Source organism: Heterocephalus glaber, unplaced genomic scaffold (genome assembly GCF_053883595.1).
Source record: "Heterocephalus glaber isolate CG9 unplaced genomic scaffold, H.glaber_assembly_v1.0 deba00001673, whole genome shotgun sequence".
Lineage (NCBI taxonomy): Eukaryota > Metazoa > Chordata > Mammalia > Rodentia > Bathyergidae > Heterocephalus > Heterocephalus glaber.
This window is the reverse complement of record NW_028258410.1, coordinates 12804937-12830749: the sequence shown is the minus strand read 5'-3', so window position 1 is coordinate 12830749 and position 25813 is coordinate 12804937. Positions and strand designations below refer to the sequence as shown.

The 25813-nt window shown below is 43.4% G+C and overlaps 1 protein-coding gene across 3 annotated transcripts; it reads left to right on the top strand.

Moving 5' to 3' along the window:
• The first annotated feature begins 2825 nt into the window (after positions 1-2825).
• Positions 2826-24593, top strand: Rae1 (ribonucleic acid export 1). 3 transcript variants are annotated; one of them, XM_013070762.3, is made up of 13 exons: positions 2826-2928; positions 3024-3081; positions 5815-5911; positions 6378-6482; positions 8188-8280; positions 17415-17501; positions 18445-18531; positions 18646-18717; positions 19741-19848; positions 21711-21817; positions 21898-21973; positions 22488-22682; positions 24174-24593. In XM_013070762.3, exons 3-13 carry the CDS (start codon positions 5822-5824, stop codon positions 24258-24260), a joined length of 1107 nt encoding a protein of 368 aa, XP_012926216.1. In that variant the 5' UTR covers positions 2826-2928; positions 3024-3081; positions 5815-5821; the 3' UTR covers positions 24261-24593. The 3 variants fall into 3 exon arrangements, with proteins under 3 accessions (XP_012926216.1, XP_004840983.1, XP_087054074.1); XM_087197948.1 differs by having other exon boundaries at positions 2882-2928; positions 3024-3219; XM_004840926.4 differs by lacking the exon at positions 3024-3081 and having other exon boundaries at positions 2868-2928.
• The last annotated feature ends 1220 nt before the right edge of the window (positions 24594-25813 follow it).

Below are 25813 nucleotides of genomic sequence, written 5' to 3'. Positions count from 1 at the left end.
GCCAGCCTGGGCTCCACAATGAGTTCACCCCTGACCTGGACTGCATAGTAAGACTGTCTCAAAAACCAACAATAACCAATAAATGCAGATCCCAGTGCAAAATACAAATGATGAGGGGCTGGTTTTAAAGGTTAAGAACGTCAAGGAGGTAGGAATAAGAATTAAACCAAGCAGGCCTTCCTTAGGCTGGGATCCTTGTGACTACAGTGGTTGCACACCCGTGAGACCAGCCCTGCCCACAAGGCTGTGGTAAGGGTTAAATTGAGTAATATAATAATAAAAGAAAAAACTTAGATAGCACTTATTTTCTTCCAGGCATTTTTCTGGGTGTTTTGCAAACAATAATCCTTTCATACCCACACCCATCTGAGCTAGGTACTTTTATTATCATTCCTAGTTCACAGATGAAAATATAGAGGTACAGAGAGGTTAAGTAACTTTCCCAAGTCACATAACTAAACTTAACCCTGAGAGCCTGTATCCCACTACCCTGGTACATGTACAGTGCTGCGCATGTGGGCTGGTGTGCACACTGCTAGTGTAAAGTCTGTGACCCTTATTGGTGCCAAATCAAGGCCTCCTTGATGCTATGCCTGTGACATTAACAAATATATCATATTTCACGGACACACGGATACTAAACATTTTATTTTGAAAACATTCTGGCATGCTGTTAATTTTACTTATGAGACTATCAAAAATTCTTAAATTATAAATCACAAAGTTTTTCTTTACATTTCTACCATATTTTATATGTTTAACCCAGCAACCATCTGGATTAGGGTACACAGTCCAAACTGGGAGGGAATAACAAATCTACAATAGTCATTAAAATTTGGGAGTATATCTGAAAATAGTTTGCAGATCTATTCAGTTGATATAATTAAATAATTTTAAGTTTATGACTGGAAATTTACTTAATTTTCAATTATTTGGGAAACGTTTATGGAAGGAGCAACATACATTATAGTTTGCCTTTACTACCTAACTTTATTGGATACAGATGAAAAATTAATGCTATTTGGAACCATCTAGAATTCTAATCATAAAATTTATTTCCAAAACAGATTACTGTGAAATAGCGGTTTAAAATAACTGACTACAGATACCGCTTCCACCATCATCTCTTTCATCTATGTTTAATATCTCCATACTTTAAATCTAGGAAGAATATTGGACTGGAATCTGTTTATAGTTAAAATGAATAGAAATAGAAACTAGTACAACAAAAAGATGTTCAGAAATTCTTGGTTTTCCTTATGGGCTCATAATGACCCTCATAAAATAAAAGCTGTGTAATATCCAGTTTTCTGGGAAATTTAACTGTCATGATGGGTGATGCTAAGTGATTTCAGAAGTTACTATTTCATGAAAAAAGACATGGTGCATTTTGTTCTAAAAACAGGCAAAACACCCAGGGTTTCCATCCATGGCTTCTTTCGTGACTGGGTCTCAGTTGAACTGTTAGTTTGATGTAGGCACCGATTGATTCAGTGATGCTGAAAAGAACAGACACTTTGAGAACTAAGCCGCATGCACATGTATTTTCAGCAGAACGCTTTTGTAGTAAAATACTGACCAACTCTTACTTCTACTTGCTCAGTGGATTCTTCGCTCCAAGGTCTGCCTCCTCGCCACCCCATCCCTCAAAACTCCCATAAACAAGCCAAGGCTGTCCTCTGCCGGCAGAAGCTCATGGTTCTTTTCCTTCCTTCCACTATTTTTTTTTTTTTTTTGTACCAGGGATTTAACTTGTGTCCTTGCGCTTACACAGCAGGCGGAGAAACCACTGAGCTAAATCCCCGGCCCTCCTTCCATTATTTTGGGTAGAATTTCTTTAAGATAGTTTTAGGGACTTGGAACAAGATCTCCCAGACGCCAAAGCTCTCCGAGGAGGTCAACACATGCAGACCGTAGCAAATAGAGAAGATCCAGCATGTGTGAGGCAAGCTCTCCAGGTCCCTTCCTCAGGGTCTTCCCCTCTCTCTCGCTCCGTTCTCCCTCTTCAGTACTAATTTGGGGGCGGCATGTATTTGAGTCATTATAACAGACCCTTTCACATAAAAATTACAGGAGGCCACTGATTTGCACTTAGCTCCCACACTGGGCCCCAACAGACCAAAAATAAAAAAGAGTCACTCATACTAAGTTTCCAGTCACCAAACTGGAGCCCTTATCTGAACTTTCAAAACACCTAGCAAGTAAAGATAACAGGCCAGTTTCATTTAGCATGATAATAAAGTTCCCTGCTCTTTAATCCAGACCAAAAACAAAATCTTGATCTAATGTGATGCTAACCAGTCAGTTATCTATTGTTCTGTGACCTTGTCCCCCACCTTACAAGGAAAGGAACCAATCTACTTTCTTTTTCTAGTCCCAGGACTCAGACTGTCTCTAAAACCACCTTGTTCTATATGGTTCATTAAACCACTCATTCTAGGATCTCTAGCTAAATTGGTTGTAATTTTGTCCTTTGACATCCTTAGTATTTCTATGTGTGTAGCAAGAGCATTTCGCATGTTATTTCTCTTAACCTAATGAGGAACAGCACGGCAAGTTAGGTATCATCCTCCTCTTGCTGCAGGAAACTTGAGGGACCCAGGAGTCCCCGGGAGGCTTGGTCAGAAGAAAGGCAGCTTTCCCAAATTGGCAGTAGTAAGATTTTTTAAAGGCGTTTAAATACGACAACTGTTTCTACGAAAATCGCTACTTTTCACAATTAGCTTAAATTGCTAATTTAGAAAAGCGGTTGCTTAGCAACCTGCCGCAACTTTCCACCAATTAGCAAACTGCTGGCACAAGGACTTCCTTTTGACCCCAATAACTCTTTTGCGCATGTGTCCTCGCCAGGCGGGAGGAGGAGCCTTTTTCAACGCCTTCCGGGCGACGCCGGAAGTGGTTTAAGGACACATGCGCCCTGTTTCAGCGGTAATTGAGCACTTTCTGTTACCGGTTTAACGAGACCCCCCAGGCGCTTGGGGTTCCTGCTCCACACCACCTCGCCCTTTTCCCTTCCTCCCTAGAGCAAGTGTGCAGGCTTCACCTTCCTCCGCCGCCTGCCCGCCGCGGCGCGCCCCGCAGGTAGGCCCTGCGCCCGCATCCTCCGCGTCGCCGCCATGGCGCGGGCGGAGCCCGAGCCCCTGCGTGACCGCCTCGCTGTGGGCCGCGGGGGAGCCAGCTGGCCGTGGGCTGAGCTTACTGGTTACAGCTGGGAGACAGGTCAGAGCAGGAGCCGTGTGGGTGACTCGGGTCTAATCTTGTCGTTCTCCTTGTGGGGAAACCGAGGCTCTGGGAAGGGCTACACTGAGTTAATGTCAACGTTTGTCGCCTCTGTCTTGCCTCCTTATCCGTCTGGCTTCTCAGACACTTGTCACCTCCTCAGAGAAGTCTTCCCTGGTCGGTCTGCTACCGTTCTAGACTTCTCACTCGAAAATTAAGTGTGTTTGTCTCCCCTCGCCAGTTATCTCTTGTACACGCCCGTGTGTACACGCCCGTGTGTACGCACTTCCCCCAGACAGTTCTCCAGGTCTTCAGTGGGGCGGTTCCTGTGCCGCGGGGCCTCCACAGAGATCCCTGCCCTCGTGGAGCGAGCACACTGCTGGGGAAGAGCTTGGTTTTTTGAGTTTTTGTTTCTTTTGTTTGAGACAGGATCTCGCTGTGTAGTTCAGGCGGGCTTTGAACTCACTGTGTAATCCAGGCTGGCCTTGACTTTGCAGGGATCCTCCTGCCTCAGCCTCCCAAGTGCTGGGATTACAGAGGTGTTTGACCACGCCCGGCAGAGCTTGTAAACACGAAATTGCAGTGAAGAAAACGGAGGGGGGGGGCGGGGAGCAGGGTGACGATGGAGGGTTGGATTTGTTAGGGAAGCCTCGCAGGTGACTTTTTAAAAATCCGCACCTGACAGCTTTATCAGAGTATAGTTTACATAACATTAAGTCCACCCAGGAAAAGTGCATGTTTTGATGAGTTTGGGAAATTGTATACATTTGTCTAAATGTCACCGCAGTGCGGCTTTAGAACATTTCCACCACCACAAAAAGTTCTGAGAAAACAACTTTTGAACTGGGGTGTGCAGATTGGGAGGAGGTCGCCCAGAGCTGAAGTACATAGTAGAGGGTGTGCTGGGGTGCACGAAGGAGGAAGAGAGTGGGAAGGTGCCTGGAGCTTCTCAGTGCCTGCAGCACAACGCATGACCCACACCAGTTAGTAGGGCCTTGACTTTTGCCTAGAGTCCTGCATGTTCATCCCTAATGGCATCTTGAAGGTTGGGGGACAGAGGAGGACAGAAATGACCAAAAACTTACTGTGAGCCAGCCCTAACAGTAGTATACACTTTTAATCCCAGCTACTCAGGAGGCTGAGGCAGGAGGATCACCCTGTCTCAAAATTAAATAAGGGCTGTGGATGTAGCTCAGTGGTAGAGTGCTTTCATAACTTATGCAGAGCCTTAGGTTCAGTCCTTAGTACTGCAAAACAAAAAACTGGTTGTATCTCAGGTTGTATCTCAAGACCTGCACTTAGTTCTTGTAACTGTGAAGTCCATATTAGTTGTCTGTTTTATAGGTGAGAAGATGAAAACTAAACAACGCGTCCAGAGCCATATAGCAGTTGTTTTCTGGACTCTGATTACAGGAGCCCTGTTGGTATTTGCTTGTTCATGCAGCCAATTGGTGTTTTGAGTGCATCTGCACTTTTGAGGGCAGAAATGTGGTTGGCACCACCATGCCCTCTTGCAGAGTAGATTTCTGAGATGTTAATGTGCTCAGAGATCTTGCTCAGACCCGTTCTGTTTGCACTTTATTTTCTGTGACGTTGAGGAAACTCCCATCCCCTCCAAAGTCCCTCGAGCGTCTCGCATCTTGTGTTGTCTCGGTTAGCAAGTACTGTGTATCTCTGTATTATTGGACTCCTCTTGGAGAGTGACTGACGTGGTGAACTTCTGGGTGAAGAAATTTGCTAACCAGTAACATAATTCAAAATGTGATGTCATTGCGTGTGAGTCATTAGAGAATTAGACGTTCTCCTTGGAAGGGAAAGGGAAGTTGTTTACTCTGCTCTGTGCGCCAGGCAGTGGCACTTTTCACATAGTCTGATGTGGGCCTCAGAGCAGTCTTGAAGAATGTGCAGCATTTGTTTTCAGAGCAGGAAAGCAAGGCCTGGAGAAATGAGGGTTCCAGCTCTGGCAAATGGCAGGGGTCCCATTCAAACCCTGAGTGGCCTGGTAGATTGTGATGCTCAAGAAAAAAGTCCGGCGGAAATTATTGCCAAGTAAATGTCCACCACTCAATGCCAGATCTTTGGCCACTCAAGCAGGCCAGAGTGGATTCCTTTGTTAAAACTCCTCCTCATGTGAAATTGTGAGTCTGTTAGAACTGGTGCTTTTTCTAGCTAACTGCATGCAGAGATCAGAGTACAGAAATAAGAAGGTAAACTTCTATTTCTGCCATGTAGCTGAGTATCTCTTAACTATGTAAAGAATGACCCAATTTATTTCCTAGCTGGTGTCTAAAAAAATACTCTGCTATAATATATCTGTGTTTGCTCATTAGTGGTGACAAATACATCATACATAGTAATAGTAGGGGAAGAAGGTATGGAGTATATGGGAATTCTCTTGTCTTTTCAATTTTCTGTAAATGTGAAACTGTTCTGAAATAGAAAGTTGCTTACTATAGATTTAGATCTGAAGAGAGAAGCCTGGCATTGAGCCATTCAGAAGAGCTCTGTTCTGGGACTTAGTATCTACATTGCATCTCACTGATGTTTATTACTCAGGAAAGGAGCTATCTTTAACGTTTTCCACTTTATTTTTAGAGCGAAAATGAGTCTGTTCGGAACAACTTCTGGTTTTGGAACTGGTGGGACCAGCATGTTTGGCAGCACAACCACAGATAACCATAATCCTATGAAGGTACCACACAAGGCTGCATGAGGTTTGCAGGGCGAGTGCAGGCTGGAATTTTCACACTGTGACAGGAAGAGATGGCCTGGGGGCTGCCTTTGCGGTGAAAGCTCTGGGGTTTTGTGCAGCCATACTTTCTCGGGCCTGGAATTCAGGAGTGCCTGTCTCCGGGACAGTACCCTGCTCCCCCTGACTGGCTGGGCCTGCAGAGGCAGCATTTCCATGGCAGGGAGAGGAGAGAGGGCTGGAGTGAGCTGGCGGACAGAGGATGGGGCTTGGGCCTTCCCTGTAGGGACTCTGCCTGCCCAGGACTCCCAGTGCTGTGCCTGACTACTCCTCTCAGCTCAGAGTAAGGGAAGGTCTGAGTCCGGTTCTGAGGGAAGGAAAAGTCCGTCAGGATGCGTTTAGTGAGAAAGAAAACAGCTCTGATGTGGTGAGGATGTGTGCAGTTTAACATTGGTTTTTCCCTCCCCAGGATATTGAAGTGACATCTTCTCCTGATGACAGCATCGGGTGTCTATCATTTAGCCCCCCAACCTTGCCGGGGAACTTTCTTGTTGCCGGATCGTGGGCTAATGATGTAAGTGCTTCCCGAGTACCTCTTCTCCTGTAAGCCATGTCTGTGTGCTCAGGGTCACCTTTCCCATCCGCCCCCTGCTGTGCCAAGTGAGTGAGGCCAAGCTAAGGCTGTGTGCATGGCCTTTTTCAAGAAACCAGTTCAGAGGCTGTGAGCCTTCCGAGTGGAGGCGTTTCAAGCGTATGCATTGCTTGAAAGGACCTGTGCTAGTTCAGGATCTTGTAGAATATTCCCAAATCAAATTGCTCACCTCTGAAAAGGAATGTTGCCCATGGTGGTGTACACAAATTTCCTTTCTTGGCATCCTGAAAATGTTCTTCAGGTATTTGTTCAACTTTTTTGACTTCAGACAGTCACACAAATCCTGCATGATTATTATAATTTCTCATTATGTTCATAAAGAAATCAGTCATCATGTACAAAAACTGGTAGAAAAATTAGCACGGCATGTGAAGAGGTACTTCACAAAAACTAAACTGCAGCCATTCAGCCACACGCGTAAGCAGAAAAAGACAAATTTATGTGATACTTTTTTGAATCAAATTAACAGAAGTTTAAGGTTTAAAAGAATAATAGTGCCAGAAACGCTAAATTTAAACCTTAACCCATATTGCTGGTAAGCATGTGAATTGGAACATCTCTTCTGGAGCGTAATTGGCAATGTTTTTCAGACATCTTAAGTTTAAGGGCCTTGTCTCATTGATTCTCCTGGAGGAAATCTGATAAGCTACTTTTTATGTGTTACCTGAATCAGTCTTTACAATAGCTAAAGCACCACGAGCCTCCTGCCACCTCATGTGACCAGTCAGGGTTCTGAGGCGGGGAGAAGTGGAATGGGAGGCCAGGTGCAGATTACACTCAGGCTCAGGCTGCCTGCCTGGCCACTGCCTGCTGCCTCGAATGACTGTGTGCCAGTGACAGTGGGAGAGTTGCAGCATTCAAAAGCAATGGTGCTTAATGATGTGTGCATACAGTGGGATACCACTTAGAAGTTTGCAGAGAAGATTTCAGACTGGCCTGCAGTGCGGGGAGAAGGGCTGAGGGGAGCATGGGAAGGAAAGACATCAAGGTTGAACAACTTTGCTTTATATGTAGTTTCTGAAAAATTTCATTTGCTTTGCTACTAAATGTTAGAAAAATGTTTAAAGATGAATAGGATGATGGTACCAGTGAGAAAAGCTGTGATTACAAAGTAAAGCTGCTGTATAATTAGTCATTTCAAGAACATTTGGGTACATTGAAGGAAGAGTGAAAGCACAGGAACTGTTAGCCATAACTGTCTGGTGAGAGTTTAGAGTGATTTTTATTTTCATTTGTTTAAATTAATTTTATTGGTACATTTTAGGTGTACAATACAATGACATTCATCGTTGGAAATTTGCACCTTTACATAATCTCTCTTGGTTCTTATTTTTTCCCCATCCCCTGCCCTCCAACCCTTCCATCCCTCCCTATCTACAAAGACTGTTACCATTTTTTCATTTTCTCATATTAATTCCATTCCCTTCTTTCTTTATTTTCTTAGAGAATCCCTTAAGTAAAATGTATTCTTTGAGGATGGAGAAGTAATAAAAAATTAAAGCATTCAGAGTAGAAACATAAGCTTCCACTCCCGTCTTGGTTCTTTGAATAGTAGCACATGAGTGGTACCTTAGCACTCAGTGTGTGACACTGAATTGCTTCTCTTTCGCTCTTTTCGTTCTCACAGGTTCGCTGCTGGGAAGTTCAGGACAATGGGCAGACCATTCCAAAAGCCCAGCAAATGCACACTGGCCCCGTGCTTGACATCTGCTGGAGTGATGTATGCCTCCTTCCATTTCTAATGTTCTTTTCTACCTTAAGTACTGTGTGATTTGGAATACTCAGTAACCTGAATGCAAACGCAGATTAAGCGCCCCTTTATCTGAAATGCTTAAGACCAGAAGTGTTTTAGATTTCAAAATTTTCAGATTTGGGAATATTTTCCATAGACTTTACTGGTTGAGTGTGTCTAACTGGTTGAATGGTGAGTGATGCTGAAAAGTTTGGAATATTGCTGGGTGTGGTGGCCCACACCTGCAATCCCAGCACTCGTGAGGCTGAGGCGGGAGGATTGCTGTGAGTTGAAGGCCAGCCTGTTAACCACATAACAAAACCTATCTCAAAAAACAGCAAAAAAAGTAGCTTGAAACAGTTTTTTTTTGTATTAAGGATTCTTGACCTGTATAGAATGTATATATCCACATTATAGGAATTCTAAATTTTTTAATAGTACAGTAGTTTATTGATGTTCTTAATGTTAACTTAAGTAAGATAATCTCTCTGAAAGCTTTTCTTGGGTTAAAAAAAAAATCCATGATTTTATTGACATTTTAGCAAAGGATTATACAACTTCTTGAAGCCCCTGTCCTTAAATACACCACGAGCTTTGTTGTTTTTAATTTATATTTATAATTTTATTTGGTGATACTGGTGATGACCTTCAGATGTTGTCCCTAAGCTTTATCTCTCAACACTGTTTTTGTTTTTTGTTTTGATGCAGAGTCTTGCTAAGTAGCCCAGACTGGTTTCAAACTTGTAACCTCTCCCCCTCAGCCTCCTAGTGTGCTGGAATTACAGGCATGAGCCACTATAACCAGATAGAGCTTCGTTTTAAAATTGGAAATTTTACTATCAGAAAACCCCAGAGGGAACAAAACAAATACATTTCTCTTAGCATCATATCTTGGTACTTGAGTGCTTTGAGACTTCTCTATCAGTGCTTGATTTTGATGTGAAAATTTTGTCCTGACAATTGTCATTTGATTGGTACTTGAAGTACAGGCTAAGTCTTCTTGGTGTGGACGGCTGCATGACTTGCTACCCTTTCCAGCCAAAAGAATGTGTTCGTTACCTATCACTTGGCATCTCCTGGAACCAACTAACAAAGAGTACTACTATATTAGACATTTGAAATTTTAAAAAATTTCTCCTCCCTAAATCCTGAACATGTAAGCTTTCCCTCCTGTTCCTGCTTTTTTTTTTTGTTTTTTTTTTTGTCTGTTTTGTTTTTCCCCCCTGGTTGAGAAGAGTTTGGTAATAAAGTAACCATTGATAGAGAGATCAGAGGGTACCTGGGTGAGGCACCTGTGGCAGCTGCCAGCTCACAGCAGAGCATGGGAGAGAGTATCCACACCTCTCCTCCCATCACTGCTGCCTCATGGCTGAGCCTAACAGAAGTAAGAAACAGATGTACCACAGTGCTAAGCTTCGAGGCCCCTTGCAAGGCTTTGTACCATTCTTTATTCAGTTGGATATTAGTAGGTTATATTTTTAGCTAGATTTTATTTATGAGGTGTTTATTAGGCATACAGTCAAATTGAACCTTTTTAGTGTATAGTTCTGTGTTTTGAGGAACACACACTCACATTCAAGATGTGGTACAGATCCATCAGCCCCAAATTCTCTCCTGCCCTTTTGTAGTCAAATCCTCCTCAACTCCCAGTGCCTGGAAATCACTCATCTGTTTTCTGTGAGTTTTGCTTTACAAGAATGTCTTAAAGATGGGATCCTATGTAGGACAGAAGCTTTTGGGACTAGCTTCTTTGACTCAGCATAATGGATCAAAGATCGTTCTGGTTTGGGGGGTGTATCAGTAGTTTGTCCTTGTGGCTAAGCAGTACCGTGATAGGAGGCATCACGGTTTGCTCAACCTTCTATTAGTTGAATTGCTGTGTTGCCAAGGATTTGTGACATTGTCCCTGTAAATTCATTAATGGAGGGAGAAGCAGATGTAAACTCTTCTTGGAGGTGAAGAACTGATAGCTTCAAATATTTTTATAGGGGTGGGGGTAGGGAATTTTTCTGCTCTGAAACCAGAATTGAAATAAGTAAACCAGGGTTTAGTAAACTATGGCCATGAGGCAAATCAGGCCCATGGGCTATTTACCTACCAAATAGAATTTGTTGGGGTTTTTTTTCTCAGTACCAGGAATGGAACTTAGGATCTTTGCCTTATGAGGTGGGTGCAGCACCACTGAGCTACATCCCCGGCCCCTACCAAATAGTTTTATTGGAATGAGACCACACACCTTAACCACAGGACATGTATGGGCGCTTTCAAGGTAACAGTGCCAGGATCACTTACTCTATGAGTTCTACATGTGGCTGTTTTTAAAACCAATACATAGACCACTGCCGGTCCCTGTCCCTCGCCTCCCGCGGTCCTGGGCAGCCTCCTCGGGCTGTGCCAGGGGCCCACCCGCACTGCACGTGAGCCAGAGCCTGGTGAGCTTGTGAGAGGATCTGCTGCCACCGCCCATTTGCTGCAGAGCCGGAGGAGGAGGAGGGGAGAGGCCTGGAGGACACCAACGTGAACAAGTTGAAATCGTCACAGAAGGATAAAGTTCAACAGTTTATGATCTTCACACAATCTAGTGAAATAACTGCAGTAAGTTGTCTTTCTCAAAATGACTGGAAGTTAGATGTTGCAACAGATTTTTTCCAAAATCTTGAACTTTGTATACAAGAGAGTGTAAAGGATCATTGGACAGGAAGAAGTTAGAACAACTATACAATAGATACAAAGATCCTTGAGATGAACATAAAGTTGGAGTAGATGGTATACAGCAATTCTGTGATGACTTGGCACTCGGTCCAGCCAGCATTCGTGTTTTGATCATTGCATGGGAGTGCAGAGCAGCGGCACAGTGAGTTCTCCACACAGGAGTTCATGGACGGCATGACAGAATTAGGACCTAGAAGTGGCCATTGCCTACTGGAATTTAGTGCTTAACGGAAGATTTAAATTCTTAGACTTACTGAGTAAATTTCTGTTGGAACATCATAAATGATCGATACCAAGATATTTGGAGTCTTCTTTAGACTTCAGTGCAGTGATTCCAGATGACGTGTCTAATTGTGATGGAGGAGCACGGCCTGTTCTCACTGATGACTTTGTGGAATTGCACGCCTACAAATTGCTGGGGCAAAAAGTACCACAGTGTAGCACTAAAAGAACTTTCTAGAATGTACATAGTCTGTACAATAAATAGACTGGAAATTGCACAGTCAGATTCTGCTGGCTGGACTGAACTGAAGATCCATCCTCACTATTGGGACTGAGGGTTGAGACAAAACCCAAAGGACACATTTTGGACCATATCATATTTCATTCTTCCAATGATGGTTTGAGCTTTGTCTTCTACTCTGGGCTGCTCTAAACATTTATAATTCCAACGTTGTGGATTTCATTTTTGGGGGGCATGGCACTTAGGACCTTGGGCTTGCAGGGCAGGTGGTGGTACCAGTGAGCTAAATCCCTGCCCCCACTGTGGATTTCATCCTAATATCTATGAACCATACTAGTTTATTCTCCCATAAATCTTAGAAGCTTTATGGTGATTATTTTGAGGTTTCCATTCTTAACATAGGGCACAATGCTGTCTTTGTCAGAAAACAGTTTTGTATAAACATAATGAACATCACAATTTATTTATTTATTTTTTTCCCCATTAACTTTATTGGTACATTTTAGGTATAAAATACAGTTACATTCATCATTGGGATCTTGTACCTTTACATGAGTATCTTGGTTCTTATTTTTATTCCCATTTCCTTGCCCTCCCTCACCCCCTCCACCCTTCCCTATTTGCAAAGACCTTGTTTCCATTTTTTTCCTCTTCTCATATTTTTTCCTTTCCCCTACCCCTCCCACTTCTCCTGCTCTTTTAGACCTTTTCTTCCTATTACACAATATCAGTTATACATTTTTAAAATTACAATATTAAGATCTAGGAGACATTACCACAGATTTTACAGAATTTAAAAGGATATAGAAAGCATATTACAAAAATCTTATTTGAAATAAATTTGACAACTTCTGAGAAGTACCTTGGAAGACAAAATGAAACTAACTCTGGAGGAAATACAAAATTTGAATAGCACCTATTAAAGGAAGTATATTCCTAGCTTGAAAACCTACCTATATGACAACAGCAGGCTCATAAACATTTTAACTGATAAATTATATCAAACAATTAAAGCAGAAAAAAGAAGGAACACTTCTCCCCTCCTTTTAGAAACTCAACATTGTGCTAATCCTAAAACTGGATAAAGATAATAGAAGAAAAAAGTATGAACATACATAGAAATTTGTTTAACAAAACAAACTATTAGAAGTCAGATCTGGCAGAATGTAGAAAGTGGTTTTGTTATAGGGATGGCAGTGTTGGTTCAGCATGGGAAGATCCACCCCCAAAAGTCATCATTTTAACAGAGGAAAGAAAAAAGCCATATGATCCTGTCACTAGTTGGAGAAAGAGTATTGGACTAAATTCTACAGCTGTTCATGGTAAAAACTATCAGGAGACTAGAAGTAGAACAGAACCTTCTCAACAGATTAAAGACATGTACTCCATACTTCCAGCGAGAATGCCTTATATAAATGGAGAAGATACAATGCTTTCTCCTTCAGGTAGGGGACAAGGGCAGATATGCTTACTCTTTATCTGTCCATTGAACTTTGAAACCTAGTCCCCACCAAAATAGTCTGGCAATAAAATGACACAATTAGGATAGTATTGGCACAGCAGAAGCAAAATCTTTATATGTAGATGAAATGATCATCTACAGAGAAAATACTAAGAAATCTCTAGGAGCCCCTAGAACTTGTACTTGAATTTAGCAGAATTAGAAGACACAAAGGTATATATAAAAATTCAGGTCTGTGTATACTTGCTATAAATGAAGAACTGGACATTGAAATTTAAAAGTTATGTAGGAGTACAAAGGACCTAGAAAAGTTAAAAACAAAAACAGTGTTGGAAGACATTTAGTACCTAATTTTAAGACTTCTTCTAAAGCTACAGTAATCAAGGCAGTGTTGGTGTAAGGAAAGACATATAGATCATTGGAATAAAACAGAGAATCTAGAAATAGAACCACACATATATGGTCCACTGAGTTTTGAAAGATTATTTAACAGTAGCATTTTATAGAATATAAACTCAATTCAAGAGCCGAGGAAGAGATAGTGTTTTCAGCAAATGGCACTAGAACACCTGGTATCCGTATATAAAAAATTATCCTCAACCCTTTTTTTCCATACATGAAAATAACTTGAAGGGATCTATAAACCTAAATAAGAAAGCCTAAAAGTATAAAACTTTAAGAAGAAATTATAAGGAAAAATATTTATAAATTCAGGGTAGGCAAGAACTACCTAGGATACAAAAACCATGATGTATAAAAGAAAAAAATTGATAAATGAGATTCCATCAAAATTTAGAACTTTAAATGACATCATTAAAATGAAAAGTCCTTAAACAGACCATATTTACAATACATATAACCTATGACCAGAATATATAAAGAATTCTTAGAGCTCATTAATAGACAACCCAATTAAAATGTAGACATAAGAAGATGATAAATAGCCAGTATAGCACAAGGAAAGGTGTGCAACTGTAGAATCAGAAAAATACTAATCAGTACAATAATAAGATTGAATTATACACTCATTGGGGAGATGAAGTTCAAAGTTTTAAAAGCCTTGTCATGACTTTTTCTTTTTGTTGGATTCTCCCCCTTTGTGTTTAATTTGTCACGCCCAATGGATTCATTCTGCTGGGTTTCCTGGGGTTGTGATCCTCATTGTCTTTTCCTAGGATATTGTCTAAAATTTTTTGAAGTGCTGGTTTGGTATTCATGAAGTTCCTGAGGTGCTCTTTATCATGAAAGTATCTTATTTCTCCGTCAATTTTGAAAAATAGTTTTGCAGGGTACATCCACCTGGGTTGGAGGCTGTTTTCCTTTAGGGCTTGAAATACATCACTCCAAGCTCTTCTTGCCTGGAGGGTTTGCATTGAGAAGTCTGCTGTGATTCTAATGGGCTTTCCTTTGTATGTGATTTGTTTCTTTTCTCTCACTGCTTGTAGAATTTTGTTATTCTGTTGGATTTCTGGAATCCTAACTATTATATGCCTATGTGTAGATTTTTTTTGATTAAGGCTAGCTGGAGTCCTATATGCCTCCTTTATCTGTATGTCAAGTTCTTTTCCCCTGTTTGGGAAGTTTCCTGCCATCACTTCTGTGAAGAGTTTTTTTATGTCATCTGCACTCTGTCCTGTTTCTTCATTGACTCCAATCCGTCTTATCTTATTCTTCTTTGCATCATCTAGCAGCTGCTGGATTGATTTCTCATGTTCCCTTACAATTTTAAAGCAATTTTTCTTTTCCTGGTCACTAATTGTAATCTTTTCTTCTATATGTGAAATTCTGTCCTCACATTGGTTCATTCTGCTGCATAGACTTTCGATGGAGTTTTTAATCTCTTGGAAATCTGTTTGTATCTGTTTTATGGATTCCATTTATTTCTTATGTTGGGATTCCATCATGTTCCTCAGATCCTCTATTTTTTTTATCTGTGTCCTCTCTAGATTTATTAATCATGTCTTCATGAGCAAAATCTTTGCTGTTATCTGAGAAATTATTTCTGATTTCATTTTTCCCAGATCCTCTTTTGTTGCCAGTTCAGAGAGTCCAGGTGGTTGAGTATCAGATTGTTCCATCTGGTTTCCCTTTGGGGTTGCTGTAGGTGATCTGGAAATCTTGTTTTTGAGGCTTTTTTATGTGTCTTCTCATTTCCATGGTGGGGGGGGTGCTTCTGGCACCCATGTGGCTCACCTTCTCTGCCCTAGGAGCTTGGGATGGCAGCAGGGGAGCTTCCTTCCAGGTGCTGGGACTGGCTCAGCTTCTCTGCCCTAGGAACTTGGGATGGTGGCAGGGGAGCTTCCTTCCGGGTGCTGGGACTGGCTGAGCTTCTCTGCCCTAGGAGCCTGGAATGGAGGCGGGGAGCTTCCTACAAACAATTTATAAAAACTTCTTAAATATATTCTTTGGGCTAATTGTAAAGACTGTGCTGATAGCACTTCCAGTGGGAGTGATATATTTAAGTGTATGGAATCTGGAATGGTGTTTTGGTTTGGGAGGACTTTTTTTTTTTCCTGGCAAACCACATGTATTGTTGACGTAAGTCAAATGTCTGATGAGAGAAATGTCAAAACAACCATTGTGAAAATGTTTTAGGGTAACTTGGTGCCTACTTGAAAAACGTATTTATGCTTTAGACTTCCAGAAAGGTTCCACAGAAATAGTCTGCACTTAGTAATGTTCATATGTAATGGTCCTACAGGGAGCTTTTATTTAGCGGATGTGTGCATAGTGTTAGACTCTTGTCTACATTATGCACCACATAATTGGATTTCATTATGCTTTTGAAATGCTCATGGCTATCAAATAAGTTAAACTATTTAATTCATTTTGAATGTTTTGAATTGCTCTACAATACAGTGTCCTAAATTTAGGCATGAGGGTTTATCTTTTTTATTTTTTTCTCCCTTTTTGGTCATCACACTATGGAACACAAATGAAATTCTCTTAATTTATAAAATTATAGTATGAATTGTATTTTGGAAATGGTTGTGATGAGCCATGAAATTCAATCTATATAATATAGGTACTGCTCTTTCAGACAAATAGTCCCTTTTTTATGGTACTGGGGATTGAACTCTGGACCTTGTGCTTGTGAGGCAGGCGGCGGAACCCCTGAGCTACATCCCCGGTCCCAAGTCTATTTTTGATGGCTTTTTTTGTTGAAATTGCTTTTCTGCTAATCACTGTGGTTGCCAAATATTTATTTCTGGAGCAAAGATTTTCAAACAAGCGTATACTTGATGAAAAATACCAATCTGGCTTCTATTTCTGTACACTGTTTAGTCCCTTTACTGTTTGTGTTTCCTCACATTAGCTCCATTTTCGCATCAAAGCAGAATGCTGTCTTATATGGAACTCCCTCCCCCTCCTTTTTTTTTGTTATGAGACCCATGAACAGCTTTCTTGCCTAAATTGCTCATTTTTGTTTACTTACTGGCATGTGAAGAAGGGTTAATTGCTTTCTTAAACATTTCTGTTAAGGAAAGTTTAAAAATGCTGACCTTCAAGTTTTGGATGTTGATGGCCTTACTAGGAGCAGATCTTGCCTGGTGCCTCTCTAGGGCATAGTACTGATACTGGTGAAGGAATGCACTTCAGAATCGCAGTTCAGTTTATGCAGATGCAGAAGTAATTTCAAGAAACAAATGACTTACTAAAATTGCTTTTTATTTGCATAGTTTTGAAATTGATGAGATATTTTATTAATATTTCAGGCATAACTTTTAATTCAAGAATGTCATTTTACCAAAAGAAAAATTTGAAAATTTCTACTCAGGTTATTGGGATTAGTTATTAAAAGAAAAAATTAATAAAACCAATACATAGTGACTGCTTATTTTTAAAGCTACATTAGTTGAGATAGACCAGTGATTATTGAAGACCTAAATTGTATCATAATATGAAAAACATTTTTTTTTTTTAGTTCTTTTATTGGTACATTTTAGATATACAGTTTGTTTACATTTATCATTGGGTGTTTGTACATGTACGTGATATATCTTGGTTCTTATTTTTTTTCCCCATTACCTGTGCTCCCTTCACCCCCTCTGCCCTTCCCTATTTACATAGATTTCATTTCCTTTTTTTTTTTTTTTTTCTTTTCTCATAGTTTTTCCTTTCCCTCTTTTCTTTTCCCCTTCCCCTCCCTTCACTCCTTCATCTTTGGACCTTTTAAGAAAAACATTTTAAAAGCGACCTAAAGTTGCTTTTGAGAAAAAACTAGAATCAGGGATGAGAAAGAGACTTAAATTTCATTATATAGCTTGAAGTGATACTCGTTTTTTTAATCCTTTAGATGTTGTCTCTTGATAAATCAGTAAAATACACAGCAGAAATGTTTTGTTTATGACTATAGTTTGGAAAACAATGGCCTCCACCTAATTAGAATAATAAAAATTTCAGAACATAGTTTAACTTAATGTCTGAATGCATATGTTAGAGATTTAGTTCCCTTAGAATGCCAAATTTTCTCTCTTACTTTAGGATGGAAGCAAAGTATTTACAGCATCGTGTGACAAAACTGCCAAAATGTGGGACCTCAACAGTAACCAAGCAATCCAGATAGCACAGGTGACAGAACTGCAAAAGAGCGGGCAGGGTCGGGCTGGTGATCATTCTTTCATTGTAATAATTCTCTACCCTGTGGTACAAAGTGCAGTTTGCCTATAATATACCAAGTCACATACGTGTGCCAGAAGCCTCTTTAGTACAAAAGTAACACCAGCTTTAGAGCCATTCTCATTTTCATAGTATTTCACAGAGCGTTTGTGCTAAGTCCTTTGTGTATGTGTAGATGGCATCAGATAGGTGTCATGGGTAGACATGGACACTCACGTGTTTGAATCCCAGCACTGTGAGTTGCCTTTTCCTGGCTGGATTTGGTCACTCGTCATTCAGCATGTGTTTGTTAAATTCTTACCATGTGCTAGGCACTGTCCTCAGGAGCTAGAAATACAGCAGTGAGTAAGCGGGACTTTTCCCGCGTGCCAGCAGAGCTGTTATAGTCTACCTAGTGACAAAGCCATTTTCATGAGATGAATGCTGAGAGAAGCAGCAGGTGAGGAGAGAACCTACCACTGGAGGGCCCTGCTCTTTGGGGACGTTGAGGAGCAGCCTCCTGACATGGACACATGTCCGCAGCAGTGTTAGTGCTCTTGAGATCACAGCACTGCACTAGTGTACTGATCGTGGCATGTGCTAGTAGCATCTCCCTGACCTTAATTCCTGTCTCCTCGGTAAATAAAATGGTGCAGTTCTTCACTAGTTGTTTCAGATATCCCCCAGGGAGGGACTTACTGTCTTGTGAGTAAAAATCAAATTAGAGTTTGTTAGAATGGAAGTGGATGTGTATTCCTTTGTATTGAATATTTTTGGTCATGGGGAAGCACTGAAATAGCTTTGGTTTTTGTTGCTCTGATCTCAGTATTTAAATTACTCTGCCTTTTTTTGAATTCTAAAACCAAAACTCTAGCACACTGTTACACTGATCTGTTTGTTTTTCTTTTGTGGAAAGCATGATGCACCTGTTAAAACCATACATTGGATCAAAGCTCCAAACTACAGCTGTGTGATGACCGGAAGCTGGGATAAGACTCTGAAGGTATGGTCCGAGGACCAGGGACTGTATGGCCTGATCACGGTGGACACTTATTCTTACCTTGAGTAGACTGCAGCTCTGAACAGTCACTTCCTGCTTCTCCTTTTCTGCTTTCAGTTTTGGGATTCTCGGTCATCAAACCCTATGATGGTCTTGCAGCTCCCGGAGAGGTGTTACTGTGCTGACGTGGTAAGGAGCATCATTTCCTTTAGCATTTCTCACCTATCACCCTCAGCCGTTAGCAGGCAATCTAAAACCCCTCAGCAATATCAGTAGATGGAATTCACTTTGCCCTAGTTGTCCTAGGGGATCTGAGGACTGCATTTATTCCAGAATTACTAATTGCTGGTGGTTTGGGTCACTCGTGTGACCATGTACACCTAGCTACATGTCATACCTAGGGTAGCATTTACCTTGTGCTGGTAGAAAAGCTTGTAGTAACTTTGTGATATGGTTCTTGTATTTGGAACTGTCTCTGAATAGGATGGAAAATAAAGAATTTTCTCCATCTATTTAGTCACAGTCTTAAGGTCTTGTATCAGCTATCCCAGTAATTCCACTTTGGGGAATTTATCCTCAAACTGATGGGTGTAAGTGGTCTTGCTTGATATAATATAGTGAAACATTGAAAGTGACCTAAAAGGCTGACAGGGTTAAAGGAGCCCTGTGACCCTGCAGTATGTGCTTTGGAGGGAGCTCTTGACAGCCACTCTGGTATTCTTGGAAAAGTGAGGAATCGGCTGATGCTCATGCCATGTGCTTTGAGCAAAGGGCACGGATTATACAGAAGTGTTTATACACATAATGGTCAGAAAAAAGACTGGAATAAAATGTACCATTGTGTTAGTCATTCTCGTATATAGGTGATTTTATTTCTTTTCAGTTCCTCAGTATTTTGTAAATATTCACGTATTTTATAGTTTTAAAAAAGATGAGTTTATTTTGAGGGTCCTACTTTCAAATACAATTTCTCTAGGTTTTTATGAAACATGTTGCTGTCACTGAATTATTAAACTTGGAGAATTTTGTGAGTTTAAAAATTGATCGAGGGCCAGGGATTTAGCTCAGTGGCACGGCATCTGCCTCACAAGTGCAAGATCCTAAATTCGATCCCCGGTACCAGGAAAAAAAAAAAAAAAATCAATCGAATACTTGGTATAAAATCCTGTACCGTTCATGTCGAGTGCATCTCTGTTGTTCTGCATTCCCTAGATATATCCAATGGCTGTAGTGGCAACAGCAGAGAGGGGCCTAATTGTCTACCAGCTAGAAAATCAGCCTTCGGAGTTCAGGAGGATAGAGTCCCCGCTGAAGCACCAGGTGAGTCAGTCCAGCGTGGCACTATGGCCGTTGTAGGCAAGATAGTGCACACACCTGAGGTGGAAGACCCAGTGTTCTCAGAGGGTGAATTAAAGGAGATGACACAGTATTTAGTGAGTAGACCCTGCTGTCTGTGCATGAGCCCAACTCACCCGTCCTCCCCAGACCTCTCTGGTGGCCAAGTGCTGCTGAGTAAAGTTGCACATCTGATGGCTGGTCCCGTTAAAATTTGTCACTACCAACCTTAACTCTGCCCCCTCACACTTATGTGGTTATGAGGTTTTCCTCTTCAGTTTTCCACTTGCCACGGGACTGCTGGGTCTTCCTCATCCTGCTCAGAACAAAGCTGATGTCGATTGTCCCCGTCCCTGTCCCCGTCTGGGGATCTGCCTGTGCACACGTTTTCCCTCACAGGGACCTGGCACCTTCAGTCGCCTCCTGCAGGACCAGTGGCCCTGCAGCTCCTTTGTGTTTCTCGCAGAGGCCCCAGCCCAGCAAGGTCCAAGCCAGACTTGATTCTCTTTGCTTGGGTTGCCTGTGCCTTTGCTGTTGTATCCAAGAAATCATTCCTGAGATCGGTGCCGTGAAGTGTTGACCTAAGCACTGAGCGGGCTTAGATCTAGTGTGGCTGGGGAGGGAGAGAAAGGAGCAGACTCCAGATGCTCTCCAGATGGCAGTGAGGGAGCCCGATGAGGTGAAGAAAGAAGAAGGGAGAGGTGAGTTGGGAATGGCTCCTGGCGCTCCAGCGAGACACCAGGAGAACAGGAGTCCCACCTGAGGACTTTGGGGCACTGAGGAGGAGCAGGCCAGGCGTGGCAGGGGAGTGTTTGGTGCTGGGGCAGTGGCCAGAGAACCCGGTGGAGCGGGAAACAGCTGGGTACAGAGCAGCAGGAAGGGGTCAGACCCTGTGCACTGTTGGAGGGAATGCAGAATCCTGGGGCTGTTATAGGGAACAGTATGGAGACTCCTGAGAACATTAAAAGTAAGGCTACCATAGGATCTAGCAGTCCTTCTGGGTATTTTATCTTGTTGTTGTTGTTTGTTTTTTGTCTTGGGGCTTCTTTTGGAGACAGGGTCTTGCTATGTAGTTCAGGCTGGCCTTGAACTCTCAGTGATCCTCCTGCCTCAGCCTCCCAAGTGCTAGGATCACAGGCATGCACCATCACTCTGAGCTAGGTTTTTATCTCAAAAAGTCAAAATCCACATTTTGAAGAGAAGAGTAGACTCCTTTGTGAATTTCAGTATTGTTAACTGAAATCAATGTGAATAGGTAAATTCACATCCCTTAAAAAGGAAGAAAATGCTGGCATTTTCAGCACCATGGATGAACCTGGAGAATGTCACACTAAGTGAAGTGAGCCTGCCACAAGAGGGAAGATTGTGGTTCCATCTGTGTGTGGCATCGAAACGTGCACATTCACTGAAGTAAAGACTAGAATGTCGGTCTAACTTGTGTGTAGCACATCCTCCTTTGCAAAATGCTGCTCTGTCCGCTTTGTCCTTCGGCCCTCCTTCCCTGTGCGATTGCCCGCGCAGGCGGTGCTGGGGACCCCACCCCACCAGCAGGGTGCTGGGGGTGCCCCGTGCTCCGCTGGAGGGGCTGGTGCTGTGGCAGAGGCTCAGCACAGTGGAAGTGACCCTTTCTAGAGGATAAAAACTCCTGTGAAGGGCCTGGGATTTAGCTCACCTGCCTCGCAAGCGTAAGGTCCAGAGTTCGATCCCACGTACCAAAAAAAAAAAATCACCTCTGTTGTTGTGCTTAGGTAACATCTGTGGTTTTTCTAAAAACTGAAAATGGGCTGACAGTTACTTGCTTTGACATTAACTGTCTTTGCAGTGTGTTAACGTAATTCTCTTTGTAGCATCGCTGTGTGGCTATTTTTAAAGACAAACAGAACAAGCCGACTGGCTTCGCCCTGGGGAGCATTGAGGGGAGAGTTGCTATTCACTACATCAACCCCCCAAACCCGTAAGTGGGGCTAAACTGGCTGGGACTTCCACCTGGGACTGTTTTAGAAAGGAAAACTTAGATGGACCTTTCTTTTTCAGTGCCAAAGATAATTTCACCTTTAAATGTCACCGATCCAATGGGACTAACACTTCAGCTCCCCAGGACATCTACGCGGTATGTTTACAGGGCGCATGCCCAGGAGCTGGACGAGGAGATGGGTGGCTCTCGGGTGATTACCGGCGGGGTGAGTGAGGACGGCCTGTGCGTGCCTGCAGATGGGACTCATGCTGTGTGGTGTAGTTTGTGTCTCCACCGGTGGGGAGACTGGCTTTGATTGTGGGTGGTTGTTGTTGTTTTGGAATGGCAGTAAGACTTTGGGAGCATTTTCCACACTGCTGCTGGTACACAGTTTGTATTCATAGCTAGGACGGAGGAATTGGTATTCGCTGGAAGAGCAGAAGGAAGCCCCTGAGGCACCCTGGTTGGTGTCACCAGCCATGTCCACACCTAACCTCTGCAGCCTGTGTGCATCCCAGGCGGACTTTGCTTTGCCTCTGGGCTGGCAGGCGACTCGGATCGTGGTGGGGGGTGCAGTGTGGTCGAGGATTTGTTTCCTGGCTCCTGCGGGAAATACTGATGGAAGTCTTCCTGTCCGCCTCTGCCCCTCACCACACGTCAACCCTTGCAGGTAAACGGAATCGCATTCCACCCTGTTCATGGCACCCTCGCAACCGTGGGCTCTGATGGTCGGTTCAGCTTCTGGGACAAAGATGCCCGAACAAAACTGAAGACTTCAGAACAGTTGGACCAGCCGATATCTGCGTGCTGCTTCAACCACAACGGCAACATATTCGCCTACGCGTCCAGCTACGACTGGTCCAAGGTGAGAGTTCAAGGGATGTTGCAGGGCCCCTGCCAGGGCTGTGGGGCTGGTGCAGACTGACCAGCCGCCCTCTGCCCCTGGGCATGGGGCCCTGGGCGAGCCAGAGGCCAGCACTTGGGAGAGTGAAGGGATGTGCAGGGGAGGGGCCCAGGCTGCACGGTGGAGCCATCTCTGGTGGCACTCGGGTGGGTGGTGGGAGGTTCAGCAGGAGGAGGGAGGATTGAGCGGGCCCTGGCTGCATTTGGGAAGCCTCCAGTGTGATGCTGACAGCTGCAGGCTGGGGTACGTGCCCAACCACCATGGGAAGGTGCTGCCGCCGGCCTGCATGCCACTTGTCTTCCGCTGTGAGTTCACAGGTCTCCGCTATGTCGTGATTTTCTTCTCTCTCTAGCCTAGTGTCTTCTGCCCTTTGCTGCACAGCTTCATAAAGCTGTATTTTAATTTAATCGCATACAGAGCTGCTTATATTAAAAGCACTTAAAATATAAGCTGAAAATAAGAAAGCTCATTGCTTTGATGCTCCTTAAAAAGTAAGGTGATTTATCCAAGCATTGTCAATCAATACTGGGGGTTACATAAATCACAGTTGAGCCATTTTTTAAACACATGACTTTAAGAATTTTTCATTGTTGGCCAGGTGTGGCACACGCCTGCAAGCCCAGCACTTGGCAGGCTAAAGCAGGGGGGTTGCCTCAAGTTCAAGGGCAGCCTGAGCTACATAGCAAAACCTTGTCTCAAAAAAATAATTTTGCATTATTCTTAGTTCACACAGTTATCCCAGTGTGAAGTCATGGTTGCATCTCACGGATACTGGCTTGCTCCTGGGGTGTAATCATTAAGAAAAGCTCTTCGCACACTTTGACCGTTGGTGGCTGTAGAACTTGTAAGCGCACCTGCTGGTGTGAGAATAAACTCGTGCCATCGCAGGAAAGGGACGCCAGAGCTGCGCCCGCCCAGGCTCCTGCCTGCTCCACTCTCAGCTTCTCTTCCTCGGCTCAGACCTCATTGTGGCCCTGGTCCGCACACAGCCTTGGTAGCTGCTAGCCCGTCTCCCGAGGGCCCCCTCAGGTCCGGGACTTTGCACAGGAGACTAGGACTACCCTGGGCCTCTGCTTCCCCCTGTGGGGCTGCTCCTGTGACGCGGCAGGCCCAGCCGTCCCGCCTGTGAATCCTGTGGGGCCCAGGCTGTTGCCTGGGCCAGGGCAGACATCTGGCACTGAAGTCTTGGAGGCTGGAAAGGGACTCTGCCAGAGATAGTGCAGGCCCAGCCCTCTCGGCAGGACGCTCCACAGCAACTCCGGGCCCTTCGCCATGCTCCAAGGACATGGCTGTTGTTAACATTTGGCTTTTCTCTTCACGGTCTTTGTGTTCGTTCCTGCCAGGGATGATATGCTTCAAGCCCGTAGCTTGAGAGTCATCATAGAAAAAGTGCCTGCAATTGCTAACTCCTGCTTTTTAATAATACAGTCTTTGGATTTTTTCCCTCTTTAGGGACATGAATTTTATAATCCTCAGAAGAAAAATTACATTTTCCTGCGTAATGCAGCCGAAGAACTAAAGCCCAGGAATAAGAAGTAGCGGCCTGACTGGTGGGGTGTCGAGTGTACGACCACCCACGCTGCCTCATCTCTAAGACTTTAGGCCCCAGCCGTCGGTGGCTCCAGCCATGCACGGGAGGAAACGCTGTTGTCATTGTTCAGCTGTTCAGTCCTTGGCCACTAGCCAGCTCCATTCTGCTACCTGCTGCAGTTTTCCTGTGCCCTAAGGAAACCGAAATTTCTACAGAAGTTGATTCTGGCGGGCAGTGCCAGGTATTGGCAGTGCCTTTGCTGGCAGTTTATGTACTGGAGAGCATTGGAAAACTGTCTGCGGGCCCTGACTGTATTTTGTAATAAAGTATTTTGAAGACTGCCTAGTGGCTCCTCTGTTCTCTCCCGGTGCCCTGCCCCATAGTCTCGGAAATGGTCGTCCTGCTCAACTTTGGCTTTTGAATTCAGACTTCAGACCCCTTTGGGGATTGCAGAAATCTTGCACCCTACGTATGAAGGAATCCTGAGTTGTGATTTCTTCTGCCACATGAGATGTCTTGGCCCCTCCACGCTTTGGCAGGCAGAGCTTGAAGTGTTTTTCTTTTGCTTCCTGCTTCCCAGCCCTGCTGGCTGATTTCCTAGTCCCTGATATGAGGACTGTTCCTCTCGCTGAGTGACAGGCCTTTTGCGGGCTCCCTCGCAGGCCCAGGCAGGTGATAATTACATAGCCTTCACATTAAGAACCCAGGCCTCCTGCATGGGACTTGCTCTTGAACCCTAACCCCCAGAGTGGTCATTTGGGATGTTTCTTTTACTTCATGTAAGTTAAAATTCCTGGCCATTGAGTATCCAAGATGAAACTCAACTTAGTGTTTGAAATTTGGGTCTGTTGTAATTTTACCCTCTGGTCCCAAATGCTTCATATGCCTTATTGTTTGGGGCTGGTTTGTAAATTCCTAATTTGGTGAATGTGAAAATCTGCTATCAGTAATATTGTAAGCTATGTTTGCCTACTCATAAAAAATGATGAAAATAAAATCTGCTAGCTGACACTACCTGCACTCAGTGGTTTAAATTCTTTGCCAGATCTTAAGTGAATTGAGGCCCACTAACTCTTGGCCCCTGTTTTTCAGGCTTAGCATTTGGATTTTAGAGAGAAACGGCAGGTGCAATAGAAAAATCGGGATTTTCAGCTTGTTTATGAATCAGACCTGTGGTTTTACAGTCTACATGTATGGGAAGATCTAGTAAGTAGAAAAGATCCCTGAGTTGAGAGACTCAAGCTTGATCATCTTGACAGCCAGCTTTCATGTGGGGTAGGAATGTTCTTGTCAGCTTCAACTTAGCCCGAGTTTCATTGTTCTTAAAAAGTGGCTGTGTTTGGAAATGACAAAATCACCGCCTGTCATGGGCCTAATAGGATTAGGACGTGTGTGCCACGTCACCGGGAGCAGTTTCTGTAGTGGATAAGTTAAGATTTGCTTACATCCAGTATGGGACCTGGCCTCCCTGAGAGCAGAACGTGAGTGGGGTAGCTGAGCCCCTGGCTCTGTGCGGGCAAGGCAGTGCGCTGCACGTTTGTGGGTGGTGAGCCGGTAAGGG

Bases quoted from the DNA above. Each gene is read 5' to 3' on its own strand.
- Rae1 (XM_013070762.3), top strand. From the start codon at position 5,822: ATGAGTCTGTTCGGAACAACTTCTGGTTTTGGAACTGGTGGGACCAGC. The intron at 6,483-8,187 runs GTAAGTGCTTCC...TCGTTCTCACAG, and splicing joins CCGGATCGTGGGCTAATGAT to GTTCGCTGCTGGGAAGTTCA. The intron at 21,974-22,487 runs GTATGTTTACAG...CAACCCTTGCAG, and splicing joins CTCCCCAGGACATCTACGCG to GTAAACGGAATCGCATTCCA.